Here is a 26,171-nt window from a genome sequence, read left to right on the forward strand (position 1 = left end):
ATCCCATAGAGACAAGACTAACATTTACTGGGGCCTGTTACAAATTGGGCATTGTGCTGGGCACAGTAAGAAATTGTACAAAGTTCAAAGGCAGAGATTGGAGGCCAGAGCCAATGTAGTAGTGGAACAGAACTGAGTTAAGAGGGCAGTTCTTCAGGTCAGCAGGAAACCCCCAAAGACAGCCTTCTGGAAGTACGAGCACAGTGTTAGAAATAAATGTAACTGCTGTGGGCCCATCTTCTGCCAGGGCAGCTGGGTTGTTGTTAGAGAAGCAGTTAAGGTCAATGGCTAGGATCACTGAGTCAGTCAACCTGCATATTCACACCCATCAGAATTCAAATGCCCCCTTGTCCAAGCAAACAACAAACTTTGATGATTTTTGTGTCTTCTCTCACTTCAGAAATAAACCTAATCCTGTGCCATGAGTTCCAGGCTTTCCCATCATGCTAGATGTGCTGGCATTCTGATAAATGTCCCTGGATTGCTTTAGCATCTAATCTTTGCCTCTAACTTATGCCTCTTGCACTTAATAAAATTCTCTGACTCTACCATATGGTCACTGAGTGGGGACTGAATCATGAGTGCCAATTGGCTTGAGGGTTAGGGCCTCGTGGCACTTGCTATATTCTCTTCTGTACAGTGGGGCTCACTCACTCCTTTCCAGTGGCCTCCTGGAAACTCCTGTCTTCCTGGAATGTCATAGCAGGCATAGCAGGAAGCTCTGGGGGAATCTGTCTGATGTTCATGGAGTGGACCTTTTCATTAATAGGTTGGCTTGGACTTTGGGGTTTTTTTTCTCCCTTTTCCCCTACATTTCATTACCATGCTGTGAACTCGTTTAGATTTTTGGCATTTCTTACTAGCTCTGTTTCAATCTTTGTAAAAGTTTTTTTTTTCCAATTACCTTTTTTTGCTCAAATTTGTCATCTTAGATTGCTCTCTGGTGGACACATATCTACCACTAGTTGATCTCTTCCTTCCTCCTCCTTTTGATTTCCAGTTGATTACCATCTAGGAAATGGAGGCTGTGATTGTTGTGGCTTGGATGGGCCGATCCCAGTGATAGATACCAGGGGCTTGAGGGACAGGTGGCTCAGACAGGTCACACTTATCTTCAGGCTGGGTGCTGCCCGGATACATACATGGCTGCTAGAGTGCAGAGAGGTGGCAGGGGATTGCTTCTGCTTCCCCATCTGCTTCTGCATCCTTGGGCAGGCACACCCAGAGCCTGCCTCCACTGGACCTCCTGAACCGGACTCTGAGTGTGGAGGTCTTGGTTCTGCGCTCTGACAGGTTCCCCAGGTGGTTCTGATTGGTGGCTGAAGAGGCATCCTGAGAAACAGTTTCACTTACACTGAGCTGGCCAGAAGTTCTAGTTTCCACGACAAGCATTTGTTGCTAGAGCATTTCTCCTTTGCTTTCGGAAAGTCAACTGTAATCCCAGTTAGGGTCTGATAAATTCCAGAAAAAATGTCTCCCCAGTGGTGCACTCAGGCATTGCTGGGAGTGACCCCTTCCCCTACAGGTGCAGGTGGTAAGGGGAGATGCTGTTTGCAGAGAATTTTAAAACAATAATAAAACTGAGTAAGAGGATAAGAGTTGATCATCTTTTTATCATCACCATGTCCCAGCAAGCCTGCCCAATCTGGTCAGTGATAAAATAAATACTCCTCCCAGCTGGACCGCCACTCCCCCCAATCCCACTACCTTATGGCCAGTCCCCAGCCAAGGTAAAATCTGATTAGTCGCCATCACAAGTAGCAACTAATCTTTGTGAGTTTCTTTATCAATGTTTTTATTTTTCAAAATATACAATTTATTTACACCTTTATTTCACAACTGTAGTTTGTATATTTATTCCAAAATCTTTAAATAAGTCCGCAGTAAACAGTACAAATCACAGGAACAGTCAAAATGCTTCTCTTTAGCCTTTACACTCTTCGAGTTTTTTTTAAGTTTCAAGTAGTAACAGTTTGTGGGTAAGAAGGGAACAAAATAGGACAAAACTTTTTTATATAAGCTCGACACGTAGGATTAGTTAAGGCAGTCTGAGCAGCTACTTGGTCTGGGGTCAGACTAAGGGCATTCGTGGAGTTTATAAATAAGACCCTCTTAAGAGCAGTGAGGGTTTTGGTTATGAGGAAGAAGGGGCAGGAACGTCACCTGCTGGGGGGTGGCCAGGAAGCAAAGGGAGAGGGAGATAAGGCACCACGTGGAGGCTCCTTCTCCGCTTCAGGAGGCACTGACTGGGAGGGTCCTGAGTGAGGGGCCAGGGGCCCAGCTATGCCAGGTGAGGGCCAAGAACAGCTGGGAACAGGGTGGGACTCCCGCCCGTGGAGAGGTCTCTGTAGCCCTTGGGGAAAAGCTTTATGATTCTGGAGGCAGAAGAGAGATGGCTAGAGCTGGCAGTTCCTGAAGAAAAGCCTGGGCTCCCACCAGCCTTCAGGCCAGCGCCAGCCACTTTGGCCCACGGGCCCAGGCAGGTGAGGGCTGGGTGTGTGGATGCTGGGTAGGCCACAGCCTGTTTGGCAGGGGGCAAAGGTGCTGCCCTAGGATCTAGGGGTGGCCTGTAGAAGGCATCATGCTGTCTCTTCTCATGAGAGCCCTTCATCCGCCTTAGTGTTTCTGGAGCCACCAAATCCTCCCCAGGCAGCTGCGCTGTGGGGGGGCAGCTCCTGGGGGTGCTCAGGCCTAGCGCCAGGGGTCAGTTTCCTTCATTCCCCCTGGCAAAGTCCCCGCTGGCTGACTTTCACCTAGACTGAGCTGGCCAGAAGTTCTGGCCTCCGGAGCTTTAAAAGCCAAGGGCCTGGCTGAGTCCTAAGCAGTCCTGTGGGCTAGGTTCTAGGCAGGGATGCCAGCGGAGGGGCCAGGAGGCTCTGGGAAGGAGCCCGTCCCCGAGAGGCATTTGGCCACCAAGTGGATGTGACCCTCCTGTGGTGGGTCAGGCAGACAGTCACAGGGCCAGCCTCAGTCTTCAGAGTCTTGCCAGCACCCTCCACTGAGCCAGAGGGCAGGACAAAGCTGCTCCTGCCTGGCCAGGCCAAGCTGTGCAGGGTCTGGCTGGGTGGGGAGGGCAGGGGCCGGGAGGGTGGGGCTGGGAGTTGTCACTGCGTCTTCGGGTGGGGCTCTTCTGGTGAAAGGGTGTGGAATAAGTAATCCCACAATTTAGTACTGATGCCAAATCCTAGGGAGGGAGACAAATGGGGAGAAGATGAGGTGCTAGCGAAGGCGTGGGATAAATTTTCTCAGGAAGGGAGTCTGGTGGGGCCAGCAGATTTGTCCCTGCTGGCCCTTCCAAACTTCAGAACCATCCTGGCAGAAGTCAAGAGCAGTGTACCTCTGTCTGTTGTATCCCAGGGATGCCATTGGAATAAATCCAAATTCCTTCTCTGGCCTGACCTCCTGGGAGAGTCCGGCCCCCACCTACCTGTTCCTCCTCCTCTCTCAAGCTTCAGCCTCCTGCGTCTCTTTGAAGATGCCAAGTTCTTTCTTGCTTCAAGGCTTAGCACCTGCAATGCTCTTTCCCCAGATGTCGGGTGCTGGCCTCTCTTAATTTAGGACTCAGCTCTGATGACGTCTCTGCAGTGATACCTCCATGGACCACTAGCACTCTGCCCTCTAACATGGTGGCCACCAGCCCACATGGCTGCATGAGCATTGGGAACATGGCTAGAGCCATGGAGGGACTAAATGCCTAATTTCATTTAATTTTAATTAACTTAAATGTTAATTTAAAAACTTAGACCCAATTCAGTTACTGGAAAATTTTTAAGCATGTTTGGAGCAACTCATGTTCATGAATCTACCTTCTTTGACTGCAAATTTTATAAACTCTTAATATAGATCAAGTATTTCCAACAAAAAGTTAGCACTTGAATGGAGGTATGCTGTAAGTGCAAAATATGCACCAGATGTTGAAGACTTAATATAAGAAAGAGAATGTAAAATATCTTTTTAACAATTTTTTATATTGCTTACATGTTGGAGAAATAATTTTTGGTTGTATTGGGCTGTTAAAATTAATTTCATTTGTCTATTATCACTTGTTGATATGGCTATCAGAAAATTTAGAATCATATCTGTGACTCACATTATATTTTCTTAGGCAGAGGCAGACCCCTCCTCCACCTGTCTGGTTCCTCTACCACCTTCTTGTTTTATTTTTCTTTGTGGCACTTAACTCTGTCTGACATGATCTTTGCTAGTTATTGATTTCCTTGTTTGTCTGTCCTGCACAATCCCCCGCACCAGCAGGTAAGACGGGAGCCCCAGGTTTGCCTGCTGCCTGTGTACTCCCAGTACCCAGTGCCTGGCCCTTGGTAAGGGCTCAGTGGCAGCTGTCAAATAAGTACATGCACAAATGAGGGGGCCTCGGGGCGTCGGCCTCACCTGACTTCTGGTGTGTGAAGTGATGCTTGACGTGGTAGGCCTTCATGTTGTACAGGTAGGAGCCCTTGTGTGGTGAGCCGAAGTGCAAGTAGTAGTGGGTCACGTCGTAGATGACGTAGCCCAGGAGGCCTCCCGCAAACACAGAGCCTGCCACCGCCTCGGGCAGGAGGAGCCGTAAGAATGCATAGAAGAGGACAATGAACAGAGAAGCTGGCACAGGAGGAAAGACCAGGCGGGACTCATCAAAGGGTGCCTGTGGATGGAGAGGTGCCCGTATCAGAATGCGGCCAGGTGGCGCCTGCCTGCAGTCAGAGCACATGCATGTGGACATCCCAGCAAGGGGCAGTGACCTGTCATGTGTGGGCTTGGCACCTCCAGAGGCTTTGGGGAGGGCAGACAACCATGCCTGAAAACCCTAGAGATGGTGTCTTGCTCCCAGTTTCCAAGCCGGGATGGGACCCGAAAACCAGCCCAAGAACATGATGGTGGAGGTGATGTGGGCAGGATGCCTGCAGTTCAGGGCTCTGCTTTGTGCTCAAGAGGCCATGTGGGCTCTGGAATTTGTCGGCTGCTAGAGGAGCCTCAACACCAAACAGCATGGGGGATACCTGGCCGGAGGTCTGGTGCTGTCTGGCAGGCGACACACTGGCAAGCTGAGGTTAATGCAGGTTCACGTGGCACAGTGCCCCTGAAGCACTCACAGATGCCCTCCTCCCACTCCCATGGCCTAACTGGAGCCCTCCTTTGTTCCAAGGGGGTGGGTCATAGTGAACCAGAGAACAAGAGAGCCAAGGCTTAGGCTCCGGAGCTTTAAAAGCCAAGGGCCTGGCAAAGAGGTAAGATTTTACTCGATAAGTCTGGCTAGGGGTTTATCTATTTTATTTTCTTGAAGAACCAGCTCCTGCTTTCATTGATTCTATTGTTTTATTCTTCTCGATTTTATTTATTTCTGCTCTAATCTAGAGGTAAGATTTTAAAGACTGCATGGTGAGCATTCTGTGAAGAGAGAGACCCTCTCTGGAAGAGAAGGGGAGGAAGCCTGTGATAGTCACAGAGTGACGCGCTGATGTGGGCCTCCCTCCCCTCTGGCCGGGAGCAACAGGACTGGTTGTGTGCTGGCTCCTGGGAAAAGAAGGCAGGCAGGGAGGGAAGGTGGGAGGAAGGAGGGACGGAGGAATGAATGAATGAACCAGTTGTGAGGACTAAAGATGACACATGGAATGTACCTCAGAGTGCCTCGCGTTCATGCTGATGGCATCCCGACATACACGCTCCCTTGTCAGATTAAGTTCAGATTAGGACCCTAATGCCCTGATCTCCTCTTGCTCCCAGCCTGCCTCCTAGAAAGATTGGCAGCTCCCGTGTCTGAGTTACAGCCGCACGGCCCGGGGCGGGAGGCCGTCCCATTCACCTTGTGGTGCTGGCCATGCAAGATGAAGTGCAGCGTGATGAGGTAATAGCTGTTGCTGGGCGGCTTCATGTGAAACAGGAAGCGGTGGAGGATATACTCTGCCAGGCTCCAGAGGAACACCCCCAGTATGAAGAGGCCCGGGAACGTGGACTCAGGCACGGCCACTGAGTACTCTGTGGGTGCGAGAGAAAGGTAAGGTCAGGGCAGACGGCCCCGGCAGGCAACGATGCCCCGGCAACCTCAGCTCTGCTTTCTCTCTACAGATTTGCCCGTTCTGGACATTTCATATAAATGGAATCATAAAATGTGTGGTCTTTCATGACTGGATTCTTTTACTTATGACATTTTCAAGGTTCATGCCCACTGTAGCATGTTTCAGGACTCCATTCCTTTTTAAGGCTGAATAATAGTCCGTTGTTTGGATAGACCACATTTGTTTATCCAGTCGTCGGTTGATGGACATCTGGGTTGTTTCTACTTTTTGGCTATCATGAATCATGCCACTGTAAAAATGTGCAAGTTTTGTATGGACTTATGTTCAGTTGTCTTGGGTATATGCCGAGGAGTGGAATCGATGGGTCATATCATAATGGTGCTTAACCTTTTGCAGAACCACCAAACACTGATCAGAAGGCAGGAACTCTTCATTACTGTTTAGCTCCCTAGTCAGCAGGGAGGGAGGACAGCGCACCGAAGAGCACTACCCGGCCACAGACTTTGGTCTTGACCTTTGCTGGGGCTCCCTCAACACAACTGCACTGGAGGCCTGCCTCCCGGCCTGGGAAGCCGCTGGGCAGCGGCTCTGGCTCAGCATGCCCTCTGACCCGCTCCCAGGAACTGCGCTGGGGGCCAGCCTGAATTTGCAGAACCCCTCTGCTTTTCACAGCATTTTCATACAGAACCCTAGGAATTTCAGCTTTGAACTAGTGTCTCCACTTAGCGTCCACTGCTTCGTGGCATCCTGACTCTTCTGCATTTATCCCAGCGTGCCCTTTGTCTGGCAGCTGCGCTGGGACCCTGCTGAACATTCCCCTGTCTTGCCGCGTGGTTCTAATTTTCCCTGCCAGCGGCCTGTGCCTTGCCTGATGAGCTGGGGGATGAGGGAGGCATGCAGAGACATATCTCTCATCCACCATCACTGGCATCATGGTCACAGGCTCTACACTGGACCTTTATTAGATGGCACTTTTCAGCTCTCCGCAGAGGCCTGCAGTTCTCACCAAGCCTGCAGATCACCCTCCCCGCCTTGCTGAAGACTTCCCTCCTATAGGTCAAGTCCCTGCCCGCCCCCTCACCCCAGCATCGCCCTGTCTGCCCATCCGGCTGGAGCTGGTACAGAGTGGCATCTCTGGAGGCATCCTGCAGAGGGACCTGGGCCAAAGCCCTGGCATCCCCGTCCCCCTCCAGCCGCCAACCCTGGCGGCCTTGCCACTGTTGGCAATTGTTAGGGGATCGCCGGGGGTACAGTGGGCGATTCAGTGAGCAAGGCTTTGCAGCAACAAGCCCTGTGCTGTGCCTGAGCTATTCAGCGTGGGCAGAAAAGGGTAATCTTGGCTCACAGGGCGTGCAAGTTAACTCTTGGTGACTGGGAACAGTTCTGGATTCTGGGGGACTTCCTGCAGCTTCCTGAGGCTCCCATTCCTGCAGCCATGGCCCCTCTCATCTAAACCATTCAGCCGCTTCCATGAGAGGTGGGCAGGAGAGAAGCCCCAGAGCATGGGAGGAGCCTGTAGCTGGCAGAGAGGGGCTCTTAAGGCTTGCAGTAGGAAATATGCCATGTGATCAGGAAAGGAAAGCCCCCTGAGCTCTTCCCAGTACCCCTCTGCTACCTGTCCCCCAACCTGGCTTCCATCTGAGCCACCTGCCATGGGTCTGCAACTCCCTAAGGCAGGCTGCACCAGGACAGGCAGGCCACCTGGGCAGGTGGCATCTACCTGGAGGCCCAAGGCAAGTGGTGAATTTGGGAGGCAGGCTAGCATAAGTGGTCACATCTAAACCTGTGGCTGCCCTGGTAGACCCGGTCTCATAGGCCGTTTGGAAGTCACCCCATGTCAGCACTTCCCTTTCTCTCCTGATCCCCAAAGCTGGGGGCATCTGGAATACACATCCTAGTCAAGTAACCCTGAATTGCTTACTTAACTTCTCTGAGGCTGCATTTCCTCATCTGTAAAGGGCATGATGATAGTACCTTTCTCGTGGGGCTACTGGGGGTTAAATGAGCTGGTCCCTGGAAACTACAAGTTAAGTGCTCAGTAGGGGTTAGTGGGATTGTTACTCCAAGTCAGGGCATCTGTCGCACAGCCATCTGCCCAGGACACATGGTAGAACATGCATGAATCTTTCTGTCCCAGGTTCTAAGCTGTGCTGTGTTCATGGACCATTTTGAGTCCAGCTCTCAGCTGTGCCACCTGATGGAATGACTTCACTTAGTTTCTTGACAAATAACCCCAGGCCACACATTTTCTTGTATTAGACTCAGTGAGAAGCCCCCTTTTTTATTTCTTTGTCTCCTGATGAAATGATTTCATTTAGTTTCTGCTAAAGTATTGTGTTTTTTCCCCTATCCTTTGGGGTTGGGGTAGGAAGAGTCTGACATTTTTCTCTGCAAGACTATTTCTACAGATAGGTCTCATGTGAAAACATGATGTGGTTTGGGGCTCTGTATTCTTAGAAACTAAGGACCAGGGAGAGCATGGAGGTTTCCTGCCTCCAGGAGCCACGGGGGAAAATCATGAAGGAACCTACATTACCTGTGGTGAAGGATGTGAAGAGTCGAACGTTGCCCTGGGCGAGGGTTTGGTAGTAGGACCAACTGAGGTACAGCATCAGGGGCATCCAGATGATGGGGACATTGTACCTGCAGAAAGAGAGATACGTGCACAGGGGTTTGACAGGATCCAGCATCCCCAGAGACACACCTCCTGACTAAGGGGGAATTAGATGATATGAAAGCATATGGAGACCTGGGGTGAGGACACTGCCATGGGGGGTGAGTAGAGAGGAGAAAAGAACAGAGAGGCAGTGAGTCTATCTGCCCTGTCTCTGATGTGAGTTACTGGCAGAAAAGAACTGTGTCTCTGCGGCTCCTGACTCTGTGCAGCTGGAGATATACTGACCTCTTCTGGCAAAGGGGTTAATTGCAGGCAAAATTGTTGCCATGAGCATTAGAGGCTGGAAACCCTCATAGGAGCCTGAAATTGAACAGGACTGGCACTCAAAGTGGTTTCTGGCTGCATGTTGGCTCATCACTCACTCGATGGACAAACCACATGTAGGAATGGATTATGCCTATGGTGTGTTCCACTATCCTCAAGAGTTTAGAGTATAGCTTTGGGTCTGGGAAGGGACCCAACTTCCCCTTCCCCTCTTAATCTGACTGGCACCATCAGGTAGAGTAGAGAGGGAGAGTCCACCATGGGCTCAGAGCAGGGCTCACCAGACAGTCTTGGTGAGGGACTCGATGAAGTCTGAGTGGAAGAGGCGGATGGGCCTGATCACTGGCTGGTGGACCCACTCATCGTACTTCTCTCCCAGGTGGCCTACCTGCCACAGCAGGGGCTTCTGCCAATCTACCAAGTCCTGTAAGAGACAAAGTCAAGTGGACACTTGATATTCACACCTGTGTACACCCATTCTCCCATCTTCCAGTTACAGTATCTCAAAACCCACCTGCATGGGACTACCCACCCTCCTGCTCCTACTATCCAGAACTGACCAAGCTGCTCATTCTCATCCCCCTGGCCACAGAAATGAGATCCAGGACAGGCCCATGACTTAAAATGGTGCAATGAGCCGTACGACACCCTCTCTTCCTGCCGGAGTTGCTAAATTGAAAGGGCATGACCCTGGAGTTGCTAGCAGAGCCTGCCTAATGACTCAGTCAACACAGGGGATGGCCAAGTCAGGAGCTAGAGATACTGAATCCAGATGATGACACCTGAGCACCCAGATGCAGCCACATCTGAAACTTGACATCTTGCCCAGAGTTCTTTAGGTATAGGAGCCAGTCCATGTCATTCTGATGTAGGAATGAAAGAGGACCTCTCCCCTCTACCATGGGCTTTCTTCTTGGTATTGCTCTGGGTGAGTCATTCCTTCATCCATTCAAACATTCATTTAAAAATTATATATAGATACATATTTCTATGCTAGGTGCTAGGAAGAATGAACAGGAATGTAGGAGACCACCTTTGCTTCATAGAGTTTAGTGCTAAATCAGAGTTCAGACTCTCATGTCAGGCCTGGGTACAAATCCTAGCTTCATCACTTATTGTGTGACCTTGGACAAATGACTTGACTTCTTTCCATTTATCCAGCTATGAAATGGAAGTAATTATAGTGGTATCTGCATAAAGTGCTCAGCAAAATGAAACATGCCAGGCAAGACAGTTTAGTGGTGATGCAGGCAGGCTGAGATTGGAGCACAGGTGTGAGTATCAAGAAGGCAGAATGACTGATACACATGCCTGGTTCCAGGGTAGAAGAGAAGGGCTTTGCAGAGAACCTGGGTTTGGGTTGGAGCTCACGCAACATGGAGGACTTGGCAATGGGGAGAGGGGAGCAGAAGAGGGAGTATGGGCAGAGATGTGGAGTTGAGAATGACTGTAGCCTGATTGGTACCTCGACACTGATCTGCATGGCTGCAGGAAGAAGTCTGCCCAGGGTTTTAGATGACAGACAGACCCTGTACCAGGCCCAGGAGTTGACACATTATCCTCCAGGCCAGCTGTCTCCAAGATGGGAATGTATGTGTACCCAACCTGGGGGTACTCACAGGCTGATCCCCAGAGGCAGGGAGAAAATATTAGACTCTTCTATTTGTAATATATATATATATCTCATCTTTAAACCATATTTGAATGTTTTTTAATGCACATAATACAAGAGTACATTCATGCACGCAGAAAGTTCACAGATGATTGAAATGGACATGTAATAGAGAACGTGCTCTAAATGTTTTACTTTGAGGGATACAAGATCAAAAAAGTTTGGAAACTGCAGCTTTAGGCAATGGGAAGCCCTTGAAGATTTCTGATGAGTCAGTACATTGAAGGAGATTAACTTGGACCTAAATCCTTAAACTACAATCACTAAAGAACAATGAACTTGAAGTAAGGGACCACCTTCAAAACCTGGCTCTTTATCATTTATCAGCCACAGGCTCCTGGCAATTGCCTTTACCCCTTGGCTCTCTTGTCTATAAGCCAGGGGTGCCTTGACCAACCACCCATGAAGGGAGAGCATGAGATGCCCCCAGGATCTGATGCACAGCGGGTGTCAATAAATCTCTCATACAAAGGAGTTAGGCAGCCACTGCAGGTGAGAAGGGAGATAGTGTCAGGGAAGGAAAGGAAAGGAGAGGAGAGGAACAAGAGATGCCCATGGAGGAAGAACTCAAGCCTGGGAGAAAGCGCCAACGCTGACCCAAAACCCGCCCTCCTGCATCCCTGGTTGGAATCCCATCCTTGCACAGGCCTTCACTCCAAAGCTGGCTCAGCCCAGGCAGGTTCTCCAGCCCTGCCAGAGGTGAAGCAAGCTCCGCCATCACAGCCGGGGCTTAGGGGTCTCAGGGCAAGCAGGGAAGGTCACTGGGGATTCTCTGTGCATCTGAGACCTGGGGCAAAAGCCCAAAGATGGTTGTAATTTCTGCCCTGTGAACTTGGCATTCCCCAGGTGCTGGCAGCCTTGCTGCTTCTTGGACTGGAAGATGACTTGTGTCAGCCTGGAGCCATCCATGTCCCATCCAGTACCAGTCAAACCAGGCAGTCAGCCAAACCCCACCTGGTTGCTACTCCCTTCTTGGCCCCAGTCCCTATGTCTCCTTAATTCCACCCTCGGTTCTAGTAGCAAAAGGATTTACTGTATGCATGCTGCCTCATTCCTTCCACTCCTCTGCCTGAGATCTACACACACACACACACACACACCTCCTTTGTTATCTTTTTCTACCACCAGGAAAAAAGAACTGAAGGAACCAGCTAGTGGCCTGTGTTTACACCTTATCTCGCAGCAGCCCACAGAGCCCCACCTTGGAAGAAGCTAGGCCAGGGTCACGGTGAGAGCTTGAGGCTTTGTCCAACTCTAATAACCTTGAGCACTAACAACTCACAGAGCACTTGTTACATGCCAAGCATGATTATAAACACTTAACATGAATTAAATCATTTGATCTGCACCATACTCCTAACTAGGCAGGTACTACTATTATTATCATGTTGCAGATGGAGAAATTAAACTGTATAACTTGCCCAAGGTTGCCCAGTAATGTCTTTTTGATGACTTGGCCCCCTGGTCCCGGGTAACACTCCTTGTCTTGAAGCCCACTTTGTCTGCTTTTAATAGAGACACGCTGGCCTTTATGCTTGGCTCTTACCTAGTCTATATTTTCCCACCCTTTTGCTTAACACCTATGTATTTCTTTATATTCAAATAGTATCTCCTGCAAACAGCATGTAGCTGGGTCTTGCTTAATTATCTAGTCAGACAATCTCTGTCTTTCAGTTGGAGTGTTCAGTCCATTTACATTTAATGCTGGGGTAGGTTTATCATCTTGCTATTTGTTTTCTATTTGTATCCTTCTCCCTTTGTCTTGCTTACATTAATCAAGTATTTTAAAATAGTCTATGTTATCTCCCCTAAGGCTTTTTAGCTATGCCCTTTTGTATTTTTTCCCTAGTTGTTGCTCTAAGGATGATGATATGAAATCTTAACTTATCACCATTCATCCTGAATGAAACCCCTGGTTTTCATGTGTTCCAGTGTTGCACGTGATGACACTCCATGACTGGTTTTCATTTGTACACTTAATTTGGACCTGTCTACCTTAGACAATGAACATTTCCAACTATAACGTGTGGGTGTAGCCAGGTGAGCCTCTCTCTCAGCCTCACAGTGGTTTGGGGAAATTTTTACCTGTTGACCCATTTTTCCCCTATTTTCTAAAGCAAGTAGAAAACAGCATAGCTTAATTTGATTGAGACACAGGAAGAAATGTTTAGGTGAGCAGGGACTCCTGCCTCCTACTGCGAAGGGAACAGAACCAAAGGACAGAGGGGTGTGGAGCACTGGAGCTGAAGTGCTGAAGAGGGGCTTGTCTACAGGTGTGGGAGGAATGGAACCAGCCACCTTGAGCCCCCTGTGTCCCTGAACACAGGGATCCTGTTGCCCATCTGCTCTTTGACGTGACTTTGGTGCCTCTCTAGGTAGACCAGCAGGCTTTGGCCACTGTACAAATGGCAGATTTGCTGTCTACAGTTGGTTGCAAGGCTGTCTCTCATGTGCTCCTTGGCCTTGGAGGGTCTCAATCCCTGGGCTCGGTGTCTAGCCCACAGTGCATTTCTGCTTGGTACCCAGAGGGGCCCACTTTGCCCTGGAGGGCCACTTCCCTCCACCCTGGAGGGGTCCCCAGAAGTCTCACTCTCCTTTCTGCAAACATTCCCCCTCAGTCCTTAAAGACTGGCACTTATACTTCTACCACTCGAGCCTCAGTCCATTATCCCAGGGGAAGGACAGTGAAATTCAGGCCCACTGACCTCCTCCCCATTATATGGATGAGGACACTGAGGTCCAGAGATGTTAAGTGACTCTTGAGATGGGTTGGTTGGTCCTGGAGTGGGGGCCTCCCTTCCTGCCTCCCCCAGACTGTAGCACGGTCCACATGATCTCCCAGGAGCTGGACCATGCACCACATGCTCAGCCCCAATTTGGATGGTACGTGCACCCGCAGGGGATCTTTTCTCAATTCTCTTCCAGTCTTGATCACCTACAGAGAAGTCTCAGCACAGTGTTAATCCATTCATCACCTCTCACTGACTGGTCATTTCCAAGTGGCAGCTGGCTGGGAACCGGTCTTGAGAAGGGAGGATGGCAAGAGATGAGAGCTCAGGACTCAATGAAATAGGAAGGGACTCCAGATAAGTTTCACCTCCTCTCTCCCTGGCTTAGGGACCCTTGACCCCTTAAATCCTTAACCCTCCTCCACAAATGGCTCTTCCTCCTGAGCTGGTGCCTAGCCCTTCCCACCCCCACTTCCTTAGGCTCCGGACACAGGGAAGGCACCAGCCAAGTTCTCCTGGCCTCTGCAGGAGGCTGGGTAGGGGAAAGGAGGGGAGGGCAGACCACTGAGCACACATGCCTCCAGTTCCCAGCATCTGGGGGCTTCCACAGCTACCCTGGCATAGAACACCCCCCTTTCAGAACTGGGAACCTGATGCTCAGAGAGGACACGTGATTCACTCAGGGTTGCCCAACTAAAGCTGGACTGTGTGAATGAAGGTGAGGCTATGCCCAGAAACTGCTCTGCGGCAGGCTTACTGGGGCCCCCACAAAGAACCCGAGCAACAGGCTGGACCCCAGAAAGCACAAGCAGATGGGGGTGAGTTTGGCCAAAGCACCTTGTGCCAACCGGGCAAGTCTGAGCCCTCCCCCCACCGGCTTGGCCCCTGCCCTAACGGGAGGGGGAGGGCTTCTCCAGCTATGCCAGGAATGTGGCTGCAGCACACCCCATGGGGGGAAAGAGCAGCCTGCTGCCCCGGGTTTGCATGGAAGGGTGTGCATGCTGACAGGCTGGGGAGGGGCCTCCTCTGCTCTCTCCCTTCTGCTGTCCAGGTTCCCCTCCTCCTGGTGGCACAGAACTCTTGCCAGGGGCAACCCCAGCTCAGGAGAGGCAAGCTGGGAGAATATGAGGGGAGGAGGCAGCTGCTCTGTGCCAGGAGTTCCTCCCACCTCCCCAGCTATGAGCCAAGGTGCTTGTTTAAAGAAATGTCCAACCAAACCCCAGAGCTCCTAGCCTCAGGGTAGCCTTCTGAGCCAGCGAGGCAGAAGATGGTCATCCGACCAGTCCGGGCCAGTGGGAGGAGAGTAAGGACAAGAATCCCAGCCACTGTTTCTACGACCTTGTCACAGACTCCCTGGGCCCAGACTTCATGTCCATTGTCCTTCATAAATGATGATTTTGAGAGCTGTAGCCTGCGATGGGCTCATTCTACAGATGAGAAGACTGAGTCAGATGCTCAGGGCACCTGCTGCAGGTGGGATGCACACAGAGCCAGCCCAGCTCCTGAGGCCAGAAGGCTTCTATCAGCTATCCCCGGACCCCAGGGGCTGTGACTTCCCCAGCCCAGAGGCTGTGAGGGACCCAGCAGGGACGTCCAGCATGGCAGCCTATGGGGGCTATTGGGGGTTGTGAGGGGGGCTGAAGGAGATGAGCATGGGCAGGGATGGGTGTGAGGGCCAGAGGCCCAGGGCGACAGGAAGGATGGCTGCAGAAAGCCAGAGTGACCTCAGTCCTTGGGGCTGAGGAACAGCAAAGGGGGCCTGACCTGTCCCCTAACCCAGGGCAAGGTCAGGCGGTCTTCACTGGCAGCACACTTTCTGATGCCCTATTATATGTTCTGCCAGATCCTCTTGACAACTCCACACAATCCAGAGAGGGAGAAATTCCCTACATCTAGCTAATGGGGAAAGGGACCCAGTGCTTCTGTGGTCATCTCCTATCTCCTAGCCTGCCGTGTCCACTGGGACACTACAGGCAGCACCCCCGCCCCAGCCCACCAGCCTGTTTCTCCCTGGGAGCGTGGACTTTTGAGCTCTTCAGAAGAGGGGTCAGGAGCCCTGGGCAAGGGACAAGCAGAGGGGTGACTCAGGAGACCCTGGACCTGGCGAGGACACTCTTGGGGAGGCCCCTGTGGATCCCTCTGGGTGGCCTGATTCTTCAGACCCCTACTCTGCGGAGGGTCAAGGGGACCCAAGGCAACTGCGGGGCAGAGTGCTGGGAGGTGAACCAGGTCCACATCCACAGCTCAAGGTGGGCCCTTCCCCAGAGGTGGGCTGGCCCAGAGGGCCCTTGTTCTGATCCAGGAGCTACTCTCCCAAGTTCTCAGTGACTTATCTGAGGGTCCTGACAGGGTAAACCCATGGTGCCAACATCAACATCTTTGCAGGCTCTGGGGACCCCCAGAGCAGCCCCTGATGCCAAGGGGTGTGTGTGTGTGTGTGTGTGTGTGCACGTGGAGGGCAGCAGGGGGTTTGCAGAGTTGACTGCTGCTTTGGGACACACCTGGCTGGCTGAGTCTACCTGTCTCTTAGGAGAAGAGAGTGACCTCCACTCACTGGCAGTCGATGGGAGTCTGGCTGACCTGAGGGAGGATGGAAAGAGGCTGGGGCCTTGCTTTGGAAATGCCTTCCAGGACACGCTCAGCCTCTTCCCTCCTGTCTGCCATCCCCTCTCCCAGTGCAAGCCTGAGGTCATGTGCTTGGCCAGTCAAGGTCACCTGGGATGAGCCGGCGGGGGAAAGGGGATTAGTAACTTGCAGCTGGGCCATGAAGCTTGCCAGTGACTCCGGGCAGTAGACTTAAGCCCTTCTTCATCAGCTACACCAGGATCATAATAACCCTTAACTCCTCCCATTGTTGGAAGGATTAGATCAGATAGTACATAATTATTTAAAGTGTTTGCCTGAGTGTCTGGCACCTGGTAAGCACCCAGTAAAAGAAGTGCCAATTTGCTGCTACCTCTGCTTTCCCAGGGGAACTGGGCAGGGAATCTCTGCAAACCCCTAGTTCATACCAATTCAGTCTGGTTCCTGGGAGGCTGACCCCCGAAGTGGGAAGGGTGGAGGAGGCTGCTAGGGGAGGAGGGCAAAATGGGCTCAGTGAAGAGGTGAGAAGGGGCAGTGGGGCACCCGGGACAGGTGTGCCCAGAAGCCAGCAGCAGTGGGCAGCTCCAGTCACCTGACCAGGACACGCTCCTGGCTACTGGGTTCCAGAAGACAGGGAGCGACATGTTAGGGTGAGGAGCTACAACCTGGTTTCTTGTCCCACAAGGAAGCCTGAGTCTGGCCCTACTGGGAGGCTGGAGGAATGATTTAGTAACTGTGCAGTACGACCCCTGACAGAGCCTGAAAGTCAGACCGTACGCAGAGTGGGGCCCCCTGGGCTCGCCTTTCGGAACCTTACATTCTCTGCCTCAGCACCAATCGCAGTTTCCCCTCACTCTTTCCAGCGTGGCTCACTCTGTCCCTCAGCTTCTAGGGCTGGGAAGCTGGGCCACAGGACCCAAGACGTCCTTGCTTGGCAGCACCCAGGGGCTTTCCCCCGAATGTAAAGCAGGGAGGGGTAACCGCGGCAAGTCCTTCGCCCCAGGAGCAGGTGTGCAGGCCCACCGCAGGCCCAGGGCCCCAGCTGAGACAAAGCTGGCACCCTCATGGCCTCCCTCCACAGCTCCTCGGGTCCAGACCCCACGGACCCACGCAAGCCCCTGGGTCAGAAACGGATGCAGGGCTTAAATGTGACAAGGGGCTGGGGCCGCTCCTTGCCTCTCCACTCCCTGCCAGGGCCCCAGATTGATCACATGGTAGATGACAGAAGAAGGGGAAAAAGAGCAAGCAAAGCCCTGTTCACTCTCCCTGGAGAGCCCAGCTCCCTGTGCTGGGTCTTCTTGGGGTGCTGGGGGAGGCATGAAGCCGATCCCCCACTGCCCCCAGTGGGGCTGGGGGCTCCTTGCCAGAGTGGGTCCCACACCCTCTCTTGGGCCAACCCTTGTCCCTCTCTTAGCTCAGGGACTCAGGAGGAGGGACTCAGGAAGAAGAGAGGGATGTGGGAGAGAATGGCAGAGAGGCAGGGAAGGTGAGCCAGGTAGGGCCGCCTGGGCGTGCTGGCCACGGGCCAGGGGCAGGCCCTGGAGGGGGAGGCAGGGGAGCCCCTCTTCCCCTCGGGTGGGGGCCCTGGTGATGGCAGAGCAGGCCAGGGTGGACTTGATTCCCCTCGCCCACTGAACCTGCAGCCCAGGAAGACAGACACCCTTCCCCAGAGCAGCGCCACAACGCGGGATCTGCAGTCCCAGCCAGCCTCAGACGACAGCCCCTCCCTGCCAGGACCACTCTTTCTCCCGCTGTCCCCCAGGGCGGCTCATTTTTACCCAGCCCTGATCAGCTCTGAGTATTTTCTTTCCAACGTTCAACCCCTAAGCCAAGCCCACAGATGGTGGCCCCAGGCCCCCTCTTCCCGGCGCCTCCCAGCACCACCCACAGATCCCTGAGCAGGACTCTGGGCTCCCTCTCTGGTCCGGCCCTCAACCACACACCCTCCTCGTCTCCCTCTGCAACTCCTCCTTGTCCAGGACAAGGTCCTGACTCCACAGCTTCCAGGGTCTGTGTTCCATTCAAGCTGGCAGACCTCCCTCCATCCTACCCACATGCACAACAAGCCCAAGTCCCCCAGGTTTGCAGAGAAGTCACTTGCAACAAGACCCCCCAACCTGCCCCAGTCTGGGCAATGAGCAGTCGCAGCCAAGCCCTGGGGTTAAGGTCAGAACTCCAGGTTCAAGCAAACCCTCTGGGGTCAAGCCGTATGGCCTTGGCAAGCCCTTCCCCCTGCGGGCCTATTTCCTTTTTGATTATATGCCTCTCTGAAGGGGAGGAGCCATGGAACAACTTGTCCCAGCCTCTCTCCTAGAGCACCCAAAGGTGACTGCTGTGTGCTGTCGGCCTCCCCAGAAGATGCCGCCCCTGAGTTCCTGGGGCCAGGGAGTCCCTCAGGAGTCCTGGCCAAAGGGGCCCAGGGCACAGTCGGTCGGCTTGTGGAGTCCCCCCACCCACTTCTCTGGTCACCTGGGTTCCCGGGGGTGCTTCTCATTTCTCCCCATGTTGTAATAACTACCCTCAGGGGTGTTTGTCCTTCCCACTAGGTTGTGAGCTCCCTGAGGGCAGGGGCCTGTCCCATTTATCTTTTGTACCGGTGTCCAGCACAGTAGGGGACATTAATGGATGTGCACATTCGCGTCCACTCCAGGAGGCAGTCAGTGGCCATATGGACATGGGGACAGTCCCAGGACCCAGCGTGGAGGAAATGGCTCCCAAGTCGGGCTTCCCCCAGAGGGTCTGGGCAATGCTGCTTCTACCCCAACTGCACTGACCCACCGCACTTCCAGCCATGTCCTCTCACCTGCCCAGGACTCCCCGAGCCAACAAATGGGCTCTGCTTAATCACAGCCAGAGAGGGCTGGCGCCAGGCTCTGCAGACAGGTGCTGCAGAGGGCTCCGGCCCTGTCTCCTGGCCGCAGCAGCTGGTGGCTTGCCAGGGATTGCTGGTGCCTGGGGCAGCTCTGCCCTGCATGCTGGTCAAGCTGGGCATGTCTGGGCCTGCTGACCCTGTCGTCGTGCCCTTCTCAGCTTCACCAGCTCTGGGGGTAGACTCCCACTGGGGTGTTCGGGGCCTCGTTTTGCACAGACCGCCTGCACCCAGCATAACCCCAGCCAGGTTTGCTTTTCCAGATCACACTTGTGAGCTGTGAGCATCTGCCACCCTGTCCTCATCTTTCCCTGGGCAACTGTCATGCATAACACAGTCTTTGGCTTTCTACACCCTCTCCTTAGCCCTGGGAGCTCCCGGTCATCATCCCTCCATCCCAGGCCAGCTACCTTGTCCCAGTCCACCACTTTGAACTTCGGCTCCAACACAGGGTCTGTCTTCTGAGTGTTCGCAGAGGCTACAGCCCCATTCTCCATGGAACCCTGGAAAGAGAAGATATGAGGTGATCATACTTAGAGCAGGTGAGGGAAGAGAGCCCCAAGCTACCCCGTAAAGAGGCAGCCAACAGTGGTGAGAGTCCATGGTGGGCAGGCAGAGCAGGAATCAAGGACACTAAGTGTATTTGAAAACAGGTCAACACTGGTGTGGGTGGTATTATTCCCTGCACTTCACTTCTCCCTTAAAAAAATAGTTTCTGCAAAACGAGAAGCGGAAAGGTCTGGGAGAGAAGGAAGCTGGGAGAGGGGCTGTAGGGAAATGAGAGCTATCAGTGGAAATGCTCTGGGCAAGGGGTCCCTGCCAGCCTCCCTCCAGGTCACTAGCAGGTGTCGGGCGGAGGGAGTCACAGGGTGGTGGGCTTGCTGTGCCACACCCTGAACACCCCACCTCCCTTGCTCCCTGTAATTCCATAGGGCTCATGGGTCACAGGCTGAGGCATCTAGGTCCTCGTGCCCTCAAGAAAGAAAGGAAGCAGGGAGCGAAGGAAACAGTCCCTCCAGGAACTCCTGTGGGTGGGTCGGCAGCCACACACGGGGTGGAACCAGCAGAGGAGTGTCCACATGGATTCAAGGTTAAACCAAAGTGGCAAAGAGGCAAAGTCAGAAGGAAACGGAATGTACTGGGACAGTCACATGGCCCTAGCTGGCCCTGCAGTCACAGTGGGCAGGCTGGCACGTAGGTAAAACTCATGCTTCCCTGCAGGAAAGCTGGGGAGAGCACTTAGCAATGGGAGGCCTGCTCTCTGAGTCCCTGACTAAGGAAACCCTGTTGCCTGTGGCCAGCCAATACCCTTGGGTGCTCGGTATTCACGAGAACTGGAAGAGACTGTTTAGGCAGCCAGCTGGGGGTTCTACTGTCACAATTCTTACATTTTGGCTTCCAAATGAACCAAGAGAACCTGATGGTGACAGTGATGCTGGCATTTCCTGGGAAAATATAAACATAACCCAAATAAGTGCTTTGGGAGTCCTGTCTTGGTATCTCAGTATTTTTAGACTGCGTCACCATGCTAACATCTGAATTCTTTAAAAAAGCATCTCTGATGATCTCTTAAGGACAATCTCCTATAGCCCATCACACAACCAAACTCCCCAGGTATCCAATATATACTTCATGTAATAATGGGACAAGTGCAGAACCTGGCAGGACTTGTGCCTCCCTCGTATGGTCACATTTCAGGTCATAGGGACCGAGCTCCCATCAACCCTTTTGGCTGCATCCAGTGTGGCTCATTCACTTAGCTTATGGCCACCGGAAGCCTTTTTCCATGGACTGCTGCTGTTGGTGCGCTGTGGAAAACTGGTGTGACCCAGGAGATGGTTTGGACCTGCAGAACTGTTCACTGGGGGGCCATAAAAGATGTGCGATGAAGACTGGGCGCCCAGCGCAGTGATGAATAAGAGAGCAGCAGGCAGTGGGAAGGACCGGAAGCCCGAGCTGTGAGCTGGCTGGGGGAAGTCTGCAGGGACAGGGAGCCTTGGCTTCTGGTCTCAGGCTGACAGCCTCAGGGGAGTATCCCTACGGATCCCTTCCCCTTCTCTCAGTTCTTCCCTCCCGCAAGGATCTCACCCATAGCCACTGCTTTCATCTCCTCATCCACTGACACGCTCATTTGAGCATACATGGTGTGCCAGAGCATCCGCTCAGAAGGCTCCCCAATGTCTCTCTGATGCTGGCCCCGCCCCTTGCCCTAGAAGGATATTTCCAACTGCCCACATCCTGGTTGGGCCCAAAAGCCCTGCTGTCCCCTCTGACAGACCATTCCTAAAAAGGAACATACTATCATCCTCTGCAAATCAGCTTACGGTTGACTCCTCTATATTTAAAACCTGCCCTCTGTGTTTCCAAATTGCTCTCCTGTTATACCCTTAGATTAACCCTAATTTTTCCCTCTCATCTTCAGGGATGACTTGCCATTTTCTAAACATGCCATGCATTTTCCTTTTCAAAATGTAATCCTGTCCAGGATGATGACCGAGGTTAATAATCACGAATGCTTACTATGTACTTGGCCCTTTAATCTTCATAGCAACTATAAAGCAGGCACAATTATTACTCCCATTTGACAGATGAGGGGACCGATGCACTGAGCAGCCCCATAGCTAGTAGAGCCAGCAGTGGGACTCCAGAATATTCTCTTGACCACCATGAACTTTTTGCTTAACCACTTTAGCCAGAAATGATGTCTTTATTTTCCAACTTTAAAAAATCATACTTTCCATGTGTCCCATTGCCTCAGTTAAATTTATAATTTCCTGCCTCTTGTTTCTGTATGCTTGGGCAATTATCATATTTGTCCAATGGAGCTGCAGGGTCCAATCGGGCAGGAAATTACTGTTTCCTCTTAGAGTGCCTAGGATGGATTGTTGAAAATATTACATGTTCTATTCATATTTCCTGAGTGGACCATGTTTCAGTGCTGCCCTGAGACTCCTGTAGTGCAGTGGTCTTGGCTGCTGGGGATAGAGCCCTGAAGCTCTGCAGATCTCCTGCTCCTTGGAAATATAAAATAGATGGGGTGGGTACGTCAGCTTGGATGAGAGAGGTGGCTCAGGACACCGAACATACCATCTTGGAACACCACTCTGGGCTAGATAGGATGGTGCCCAGATAGAAGGGTCAAAATTGCAATAATCTGGGCCATATCTGCTCAGTGAGCTTTGGCTAAGGAAGTTCACAGGACAGGCATGAGCAGACCTACAAGTTTATTAGAATAAGGTGATAGTGCCAGAATTTTATTTTGCTAAATAAAAATATTTTTGAAAATTACCATCAGCAGCATTTCATAAATAAAAAGAACTTCCACCACCAAATAAGTAGGAAACACATGTTTAAAAAAAAAAGGCAATTCTTCTCAAGGAAGGGCATTTGGCAATTTTACAATGACACTAAAAAAAAAGTTCTATTTAAACATATTTATTAATGTGGAAAAAGTACAACCTAACATTTTGTTTTGTGAGCTTCAATTGCCCATAATTATTTTTTTGGTTGAAGGTGGTTAGCACGGGGCTCTATAATGTATGTGTAACAGGAAGTGGATCAAATGTTCATTTGTTCCAGTAATAAGGTTTTCTTTAAAAAATTACCAAAAATCCAGTTTTGAAGAGAGATGTTGGCTAAAAATGGGGACAGAACTTTTAAGTTTTTTTTTCCATCCAGCTGGAAATATTCCAGGTGAAGCGAGGGGAGTGGAGGAGCCCCAGGGCTCTCTGCCTCTCTGCCTCGCTCCTGGGCACCGGGTGGATGGGGTGCAGCTCCTGGCTTGGCGCTCGCATCCCAGCCAGGCAGTCAGGGGTTCTCTCAAGACTGTCCCTGGAAGTGTCTGTGTGAGGGCTGGCACCAGGGGCACACCACCTCTGGAGGATGAGGAGAAGAGGGGAGGAAAGGTGGGGAGCAGGCTGCCTTTCTGACCTCCTGCTTTCATCTTTCTGAGACCCCAGCTTAGTCTCGAGAGTCCCGGAGCCACCAGGCAGTAACATCACGGGTGATACACTGCAGGCAAATAAATCCCAGATTGACCATGAAGCAAGCTGCTTTCTGGGTGGCCTCATAGGAGCCACACCCCTCCCTGGCAGAAGCCCAGGTTATTAATCACAAGCTCGTACACACCTCCAATACAAGAGGAGACTTCAAGGAGAGTCAGAGCATGCCGCATGCTGGTGCTGCCCAGAGCAGAAACACCCACAGGACCGAGGAGGTGCCCCCTAGCTGTGTCTTTTGCTGATCACTCCTCTCAAGTCTTTGTGAGATCTCGAAAGGTCTAAAAACCTTGTCCAAACACAAATGAGACAAAGACCCTCCTGAAGGAGCTCTCCCATTCCCACTCAGCGGCAGGGGTGGGTTGCTCCCATGTGAACCTGGAGTTGGGGGGTTCCAGAAATGAGTCCTGCTGGGAGCTGCTGCCCCTGCCCCCACACTGATCTGGGCCACATTTTTCAGACTTTCATGCCCCAGTGTTTATTTTATAGTTGAGCCAGGTTCACCCTTGAATTGCACAGGTAAACACCATCCATGAATCAGAAATGCGTAAAAGGTCATTCCTGGGAACTAGGGTACAACCCAAACTTTAAAGAACTTTTTAAAAAAGTTGCTTGGAAACTTCCACAAGGCATTATTTCAAGAACTCTCTTGATTTTGGAAGCAAGCCCAAGGGATCTTTCGAAACCAAAAATCATCAGGCGGTGAAGACCATGTGTGTTCTCTTGCAGTGTTTGGAAACTGTTGGGGGTGATGGCTTCAGAGTGACTATGCTTCAGTGCTGTGGTAAGTAATTCCATAGTCAGACTCATACTGGTCAAGGGCTAATGAGCGTGGCTTCACATGGGGTATGTAACCCACTTGTGTCAGGTGACAGCTTTCTCAGAGGGTCCACCTGAGGGACGTTAAGACTATCTTGGGGCAACAAGAAAGAAGCCGAAAGCCCACCCCTAATCTTGGACCCCCGACCTCTCTGCCCTCGCAGGCTTTGTGGTCAGGCCCAAGGCTGTTTGGGAGGAGCCCGACGAGGTGGGTGGCACTGGGCTGAGAGCATCTCGGGTCTGCTCATGCAGTTCCCTCTGATTGCTTCCCAAGCTAGGGCACAGGTTCCATGAGGACACAGCCCCTGCTGTCTTGCTGGGTCCCCAGTAGCTGGCACAGGATTGGCACTCAAATAGTTGCTGGATGATACAGTAATGAGTAGTTGGACACCTGCTTAAGTTTTGGGGGCCCAGGCCTGGAGAGGCCACCCAAGTGTGGGCAGGGCAGGCAGGAAGAGAGCTGCCCAGTGCCCCAAAGCCTGTGTGTACTGGGGAGGGAAGGTCAATGTCCTTAAGAATGGCCACTGTGCTCTGCCAAGGAGGTTGGGTAGGCAGGTGCTGCCCATTCTGAGCTGAGAACCACTGGACATGCTGGCAATGTGGTGGGGACAGTGAGGAGGGCATTTTGATCCCTCACACTCTCCTGGCCATGGTCTGAGGCCACAAAGAAGCCAGCAAGGAGGCGGCACCAAAGCCAGCTTCCCAGCACGGCACCAGCTCCTGGCTGGCCACGGAGCCCTATCTCCTCCCAGGTCAGCCCGGGCCTCAGCTCATCTCTCCTGGACATGGACCTGACTACACCACTGCCCCTCCACACTGAGTCCTGCACCTCAGACTCGATCTCCCAGAGGACCTGGGGGTTGCTCCCGACAGCTCCCTGAGGCTCCAGCCAGTTCACCCAACACACCCGCCTGTGAGCGGGGCAGCCTGGGGCAGGGGACGAACCCAGGGCCAGCGTCTCATTCTAGGCACTGCAGACCCAGCTCTGGATGAAGGAACATAGCTCTAGACCAGGCTCCATTGTCAACTTGCTCTGTGATTGAGGATGTTCCTTTAGAAAAAGAAGTTGGGGCAGGGGCGCCCTAAATTCCTCCTCTGTCCTCAGAGGCTGGACAGGCGACACTGAGCAGAGAAGCATGCTGGGTATGATTAAAAATACAAAGCCACCTCGCTAGCACAGCGAACAGGCAGGCATATCCTTCACCTCCATAAGGAAAGATGCCCACTCTCATTTTTCTTAAAACATGAGGCACCATGAAATGAAAAACAAACAAAATCATGAGGCTCCCTTTTCCCTGGGACACTGGCCTGGAGAAAAAAAGAAATGCAACGAGTGTGGCGATCAGTGGTCACTATCACTTGGCCTTGACGTCAGGGGGCACAGGGAGTGGAGCGGACTACAGGGAACCAGAGGGGGCCTGCCCCACTGCAAGGCAGCCCTGACTTAGGTCCAGGTCAGGGGAGGATGGGGCCCAGTGTTGTAGACCTTCTGATTTCTAAGAAAAGCTAGAAAACTAGATTTTCACATGAAATCTCCAGATTTTAAAATCTGACTTGTATTTAAAACAAAACAATACGGGCCCAATCAACCTGTCTGAATACAAACACCAGTTTGAAATGTCTAGGTGAGAGGCAGCTCTCTTGCCCCAGGCACAGCCCCAGAGAAGGACGGATACAGGGAGGCAAGGGTGAGGGCTTTGCTCTCCTGCACAGTTCACAGAACAAGGAGTCCACCTGGGCGGGCCTGCAGGATCAGCTCTATCAAGGCCCTGGCTGGGTTGGGGGACAGGCTGGCACCAGGGGACCAGAGGCCTCGCAAGGTTCAGTGAAGGGCGACCCTGGGCCTCTCCTCCCTCCAGTCTACCAGAGAGGACTGGCTTCATGAGGAAGCAGGGGGTCAGGAAAAAAGTGGGTGATAGACTCTGACTTTTACTGGTCTCTTCCCCCTTGTGGTATCTGGGGAGGAGACACAATCTGTGAGGGTGCAGGAGCCACAGGGGAGACACAGCACCACGGATGTCACCTCCACTGACTGGTACAGACGCCTGTTACCGGTTGAATCGTGTCCCTCCCTCCAAAAATCTTCCGATGAAGTCCTGACCCCTAGTTCTTCAGAATGTGACCTTATTCGAAAATAGGTCACACTGCAGATGTAATTAGTTAAGATGAACCATTAGGGTGGGACCTGATCCAATAATACTTGTGTCTCTAGAAAGAAGTGAAGTTTGGAGACAGACACGCAGGGAGAACACCGTGTGAGGACGAAGGTGGAGCCCGGGGTGAAGCGGCCACAAGTTAAGAAATGCCAAAGATTGCCAGCAAACCTCCAGAAGCCGGGGAGGGGCCGGGGCCAGAGTCGCCCTCACAGCCTTGAGAAGACTAACACCTTGACCTTGGATGTGTAACCTCCAGAACCGCAAGACAATACATTTCTCTTGCCTAAGCTACCTAGTTTGCGGGACTTCACTATGACAGCCCTTGCAAATGTGGGCAAGGCCTGGACCAGCCTCCCCTGGGGCCAAGACGGAGTCCCAGGAGGGGAAGGA

At 52.2% G+C, this 26,171-nt stretch overlaps 1 protein-coding gene and 1 long non-coding RNA gene across 2 annotated transcripts in view; one reads left to right on the top strand and one right to left on the bottom strand.

The window, feature by feature from the left end:
• Positions 1-1,820: 1,820 nt before the first annotated feature.
• The window catches only part of FA2H (fatty acid 2-hydroxylase), a 41,084-nt gene continuing 16,733 nt past the window's right edge, over positions 1,821-26,171 (bottom strand). The window contains exons 2-7 of the mRNA XM_017680301.3: positions 19,219-19,311; positions 9,237-9,379; positions 8,551-8,657; positions 5,801-5,973; positions 4,390-4,642; positions 1,821-3,184 (exon numbers count right to left, since the gene is read on the bottom strand). Of these exons, the coding sequence (XP_017535790.3) occupies positions 3,105-3,184; positions 4,390-4,642; positions 5,801-5,973; positions 8,551-8,657; positions 9,237-9,379; positions 19,219-19,311 (849 nt within the window). The 3' untranslated portion in view covers positions 1,821-3,104. The remainder of the gene's footprint in view (positions 3,185-4,389; positions 4,643-5,800; positions 5,974-8,550; positions 8,658-9,236; positions 9,380-19,218; positions 19,312-26,171) is intronic.
• LOC140846935 (uncharacterized) lies at positions 5,904-26,052 on the top strand. The gene is made up of 3 exons (XR_012126460.1): positions 5,904-5,992; positions 23,536-23,590; positions 25,838-26,052. It is a non-coding gene; the product is annotated as an uncharacterized lncRNA (long non-coding RNA).

This window comes from Manis javanica, chromosome 17, assembly GCF_040802235.1.
Source record: "Manis javanica isolate MJ-LG chromosome 17, MJ_LKY, whole genome shotgun sequence".
In the NCBI taxonomy this organism is placed as follows: domain Eukaryota; kingdom Metazoa; phylum Chordata; class Mammalia; order Pholidota; family Manidae; genus Manis; species Manis javanica.